Source organism: Halichoerus grypus, chromosome 6 (genome assembly GCF_964656455.1).
Source record: "Halichoerus grypus chromosome 6, mHalGry1.hap1.1, whole genome shotgun sequence".
Lineage (NCBI taxonomy): Eukaryota > Metazoa > Chordata > Mammalia > Carnivora > Phocidae > Halichoerus > Halichoerus grypus.
Window position 1 is genome coordinate 86,385,376 of NC_135717.1, and position 6,412 is coordinate 86,391,787.

At 36.9% G+C, this 6,412-nt stretch overlaps 1 protein-coding gene across 1 annotated transcript; it reads right to left on the bottom strand.

The window, feature by feature from the left end:
• Positions 1–2,574: 2,574 nt before the first annotated feature.
• On the bottom strand, positions 2,575–3,531 carry LOC118525459 (taste receptor type 2 member 46-like). The gene has a single exon (XM_036076208.1). It carries the CDS (start codon positions 3,529–3,531, stop codon positions 2,575–2,577), a length of 957 nt encoding a protein of 318 aa, XP_035932101.1.
• Between the last annotated feature and the right edge of the window lie 2,881 nt (positions 3,532–6,412).

Here is a 6,412-nt window from a genome sequence, read left to right on the forward strand (position 1 = left end):
TACAATTATTATTTGTTTACTTTATGTGGGTTTATAATATAACAATAAAAATTGTATTTGGAAAGGATACAAAATATTATATCAAAAATAACATTTTAGTAAGGCAGCTGAGTTAGTAAAGCAGTTACTCAGTTTTAATAAATCAAATACAATATTTGTTTATACAATACCCCACTAGAAAAAGATCACGTAAAAAGATAACATTTACAACAGAGAAAATACATATACGAATGTACAAAATCTTTCATATGCTTTTTAAAAACTATTGTGATAGATGCCATCTAACTCTGGCGTTTCACCTTGTTTCCACTTCACACATATGAAATGGCTGTGCCAAGGTTATACTGTAGTGACATTTTCCCTAGAATTATGGAAGAGCCAGTCTTCTGCTCTGAGAAATGCTTCTTCTTGGATAAGCCTGTCACCTTGTTGTGAAACCAGAGCTGAGAATTCATGGCATCTGCAGGTTTTGTGATACATTTTATTTCCATTGGTTTCCCAGCTTTCATAAAGCTCATTCATTCATTCATTTACTTATTCATTTAAAAAAAAAAAAAACAGTTTTTAAAGATTTTATTTATTTATTTTTCAGAGAGAGAGAGAGAGGGAGAGAGCACGAGCAGGAGCGAGGAAGCAGAGGGTGAGGAAGAAGCAGACTCCCCACTGAGCAGGGAGCCCAACTCCACTCAGGGCTCCATCCCACGACCCTGGGATCAGGACCTGGGCCGAAGGCAGATGCTTAACTGACTGAGGCACCCAGGCGCCCCTAAAAAATCATTTTTGATCAACTCTTATATGTCTGGCTTATAGGTTTTAGGAGTCAGCAGTAAATAAGATCTTCACTTTTTCGAAGTGTATGTTATACCAGGAGAGACAGGTGATAAACAAAAATAGCAGATGTGGAGATGATTTATCTTAAGATGTAGAAAATTGTTAAATTGCCTAACACCAATACTTAACAGTCATGTAGAATTCGGTTGTTGGACAACATTACCCATTTCTTTCCTATAATAGAGCTTGCTATCAATGAATATGCCAACACACATTCTCCCGTTTTATTGTTTTCAAAAGATTATAATGAAACATCTCTTTAAGAAATCCCCTATGGAGGCGCCTGGGTGGCTCAGTCATTAAGTGTCTGCCTTCCTGCCTTCGGCTCAGGTCATGATCCCAGTGTCCTGGGATCAAGCCCCGCATCGGGCTCCCAGCTCAGCAAGGGAGATTGCTTCTCCCTCTCCCACTCCCCCTGCTTGTGTTCCCTCTCTTGCTGTGTCTCTCTCTCTCAAATAAAAAAAAAGAAATCCCCTATGATGATTACATGGACTTAAGAGGTGCCATTTAATGTATTCAGAAAGGTTTATTGAATTATATACCATAATTTCTTTACTATTCTAATCATGAGCATTTTTTCAATGGGGAAGATTTGAGTCTTCTTTACTGAAGTTTTAAAAGAATCTTAAAAACAGAAGGTGTTTGGGCGCCTGGGTGGCTCAGTTGGTTAAGCGACTGCCTTCGGCTCAGGTCATGATCCCGGAGTCCTGGGATCGAGTCCCACATCGGGCTCCCAGCTCAGCGGGGAGCCTGCTTCTCCCTCTGACCCTATCCCCTCTCATGCTGTTCTCTCTCTCTCTCTCTCTCAAACAAATAAATAAATAAAATCTTAAAAAAAAAAAAAAAACAGAAGGTGTTTGAGATGTTTGGCAATTCGAGGCCGAGAGGTAGTTTAAGAGAAAACTGAAATATTTGAAATCAGATCTCAATTTCAAAAATGGTCTGTCTTCATTCAAAAACTAGAAGAAATGACTTCCCTCATTGCATATGGAAACTTATAACAGCATTAAAAAGAGGTCATGAGCATGTTTCTTTCTTCTTTATCTCTGCTGCAGAACTCAGTTTTTTCTAAGATTTTCACTTACTTTAAGTATTCTTCAATAGAGTTTACTGTACACATATATAAAATTTACTTGCAATGTTTGTCACTTATGAATTGCACTGTGTACACCTTTCTTAATCACAGTCCTAACAGCTCTTTATTAACCATGAGGTAAGAATTTATGATGGAATAATATCTACCCCAAACATTCATCTTCACTGTGTGATTTAGAATTGACTATCCTTACCATGGAAAAGCCTGGAGATTCAAACAATGAAATCTAAGCACACTGTGATACAAATTACAATGAAAAATAACAATGACATCCCGAGATAACTTGTCAATTCTGAAAAATGCATAAGGGTAGATCATAAATTTTTAATTGGAAGATGATACATAGAATATGTATGTGAAATACACACGGCTTCATTAGTCTCTGGAATTTCTTATAATATTATGTATAATTAGATTGTTTACCTGAAAAATTGGTGAGGATATATTATTTCCAATCTTTTTTACATTTTTCATATATATATGTATATACTTTTATGTGATAAGCTTAGGTAAGTCTTTTCTGAGTAAAACTCTGAAAATTACTCAATTACATACACTATGGACAAACCAGTAGGAGGTATAAAATGTTAACAACCTACATCAGTTAACTTTCTACTAGAACATACACAATGCCCCCTCTTACTGATCTATGGAGTTGAGAGTTTCTGTTCTTTCAGCCAGCACATCCCCTGGTATAAAACAGACAGAAAGGCCTGGTTGAGCTTCTTGTTTCCCCAGATCAGGATAAATGAGTGGCTTGAAGGATACAAGAATCCAAAAGCTTGGTAAAGCATGATGAATAGTTTGTTCTGCAGCCCATTAGAGCTCCAGACTGTGACAATTAGAGTCAGGAAGTGACCAGCTAATAACAAGAGAAAAGAGATCACAATCTGCATGGCTCTTATGTGGACCTTGGTGCTGGGATCTTGGGATCTTCTACCACTGGATTGCATCTTCTTGAGATGTTTCCACAGGGAAAAGATCAACAGCAGGAAAGATGTCAGGGATATAGCCAAGGGCACAAAGTTTGTTAGCATGAATACAGTCATATTCAAAAGGCTTACAATGTTCCCCAATTTGGTCTGCCTAGTGATGTTTCCTTCGTATTCCTTCATCTTGCTTACGAAGGAATTTTTCTCATATATGCTTTTCTCACATATGCTTACCACTGCAACATGAAAAACCAAAAAGAACAGAGACCCCAACAGTATCACAAGAACTACACTTTTAACTCTCCACTTCAGGCGAAGAAAAATAAGGCTAGAGAAACTGGCTATTTTGAACAAATAAAATACGCTGAGGCTAGTAGCAAGCCAGATGCTAAAATGATTGTTTACCATCCACGCAATATGAACAAGAAGTCTTACTTCTAAACTATATAAAGCCGGATTCAACACAGTTGCAAACCAGTTTATTAACATTACCCAGAGCAAACCGATTCTGGAGACCGCCAGAGCAGTGAGAATTTGATCAGCTGAGGACATCTTTCGTCTCTTGACCCCGTCAATGCAGTTCACCACTGCTCCAAAGCCACTGGCAGAATTTCCTAGAACAAATTCTGTTATTACTAGGACGGAAAAAATGCCCGGTAGTAAAGTTACCATGTCTAGAAAGAAAAAACCAAAAAGCCAAGTCTAATGTCACTGGTTGTGATTCCTTGAATATTCAGACCTTACGTTCTATAGGCAGCTGATTTCTGAGCGTGAAAGTAAAGTTCTTGTTTCTTTTAAATTCTGTGACCGATGTCAATCAGGAAAGCACCAGGGTATGCTAATAGATGAGCTCAATGCCGTCTTGATGAAAACCATAGTTTTCCTCAAACAGTTCAAATTAACTTCTATTTATATACCTCATGTCCTTGCTGTAGGCTGGAATACTCATAATGGATGCTGAAGCGAAAGCTGAATTCTCATTTGCTAGCATGCAAATAAAGCCATATTGTCTTTCAGTGGTTTGCCATCTTTTTCCTTATTTAACCTCTTCATAATTTGTGTTCATCGACTCTATTTGTCGCAGAGTAAAATTGAAAAACCCAAAACACAGAATATACAATGAGTATCTTAATTGTTAGATAAAGCTTAGCCATAAGTAAGATTGTCATCATTATGGACTTATTTTTTTTAAGGTTTATGGATTTATTTTTTTTTTAATGTCACAATTATGTAGAAAGAATTCAAGCTTCTCCTATCAAAACATCAAGGGTTTGGGGGGAATACCAATACTCCCCAAAAGCTGGTCGCCGATAACTAACATTTATGCATACTTCTATTGTTTACTAATGCATAAGCACACATGCACACACACACCCCCACACACACACTTCATCAATAGAGAAATTATTGTCCTGTAATTTTCTTCTTTTTAAAGTAAGCTCTTTGCCCAATGTGGGGCTCAAACTCACAACCCTGAGATCAAGAGTCACATGCTCTACTGAGTTAGCCAGCCAGGCACCTGTGTCCTATAATTTTCAAAATGGAAAATGAATTTCAGGGAGATCATCCAGGTTTAAATCCATCTTTTCTCTCAGTCAGGTTTTTCAGCCCATTATTCATAGTTACTAAACATATCTCTCATGCTTAAGCCTTTGATAAAGTTTCTCTCTTGCGTCTATTTAATATTTAAATATTATTTAATTAAAACATTCAGAAATTTTCTAAATATCCCTTGGAAACTTCAAAAGAACATGGGCTTCCACTGTAAAGTCTGGACTTCTCTATCTATAAATATTCTGTTTTATTTTCTGTTTAATTCATTTTTGATTACTTAATATTTTAAGATTAAGAGATGTTAAAATTAGCCTCTACCCTCAGATTTTATTCAGTTTCAGTTTTTATACTATAATATAATTATTTTTAGCAGAGGATCTTAGAGTCGGACTGCCAGGAAGGAAAACCCAGATTCTTTGCATCATATGTTTCTAATCTATTTCAAAATTACTCTCTGCCAGGGCACCTGGGTGGCTCAGTGGGTTAAGCATTTGCTTTTGGCTCAGGTCATGCTCTCAGGGTCCTGGGACCAAGCCCTGCATCGGGATCCCTGATCAGCGGGGAGTCTGCTTCTCCCTCTGTCCCTCCCTCTCTGCTCTTCCTCTGTCTCTCGCTTTCTCTCTCTCAAATAAATAAATAAAATCTTCTTTAAAAAATTACTCTCTGCCTCACTCAAATCATCAAATAAAATGCAGATGATTGTATCTTCTTCAGGTGGTCTTTGTGAGAAGTTAGTACATTATTCGTATAAAGTGCTTTCCCTTTTACCTGTCTGGTACAGAGCAGGCATGGAGGACTGTTACTCATTTGATCCTGTGTTATTCCATGCTTCAGAGTTAACCTGCAAGAGCTTCCATTAATGAATACAATGTAGCAGGTTGAAAAAGCAAGATTTCCTCCTGTTAACAACTGGGCTTGGGTAAAAAATTGTCAAAATTATGTTTTAAATACATCACAGAGCTGTGCAAGGAAGGAGAACCAGCTGAACTAAAATCCAGCAAGAGGAGAATCTTTTTAGGTGAAGAGATGATCTATGTATTCAATGCAATCCATATCAAATCCTAGAAGCTTTCCTGCAGGAAATGAAAACTATTCCTAAAATGTATATAGAAAGGCAAAGCACCCAGAATAACTAAAAGAATTTAAAAACAATGAGAACAAATTTGGAAAATTACATTTCCTGATTTCAAAGCTTGCTAGAAAGCTGCATTCATCAAAACAGTGTGATACTCACAGAATGATAGACATATATGAATCAGTGAAACACAACTGAAGTTCAGAAATCAGCACTAATATTCATGGTTAACTGATTTCAAAAAAGGTATCATGTCAATTCAGTGGGAAAAATGATGTCTCATTTTTCTAACAAATGATGCTGGGAAAATTGGATATCCACATGAATAAAATTGACTTTAGACCCTTATTTCACACGATATGCAAAAATTAAGTAAAACTGATGTAAGAGCTAGACCTATAAAACTTTTAGGATAAAACATAGGAAGGGCGTCTGTGTGGCTCAGTGGGTTAAGCATCTGCCTTCAGCTCAGGTCCTAATCCCAGGGTCCTGAGATCAAGTCCTCATCGGGCTCCCTGCTCCACGGGGAACCTGCTTCTGCCTCTCTCTCTCTCTCAATCTGTTTCTCATGAATAAATAAATAAGATCTTTAAAAAAAAGAATAAAACATAGGAGAAAACTTTTGTAAACTTATGTTGGGCAGACCTTTTAAATACTAACCAAAAGCATGATGCATAAAACTTAGATATTAACAAATTGAAGTACATCAAAACCAAAAACATTTGCTCTACAAATGCAAGTCTGATTTCATGATTGCAGAGCTGCAGTAATTAAGTCAATATGGTACTGTGGTTTGCTTCTACAAGTAGAGCAGTGGATTAGAAAATAGTATCTAGTGATAGACCCACACGTGTATGGTCAGTTCATTTTGACAAAGGAACCAAACAATTCCATGGGGAATAAAATTCTCTTTAATAAATGATG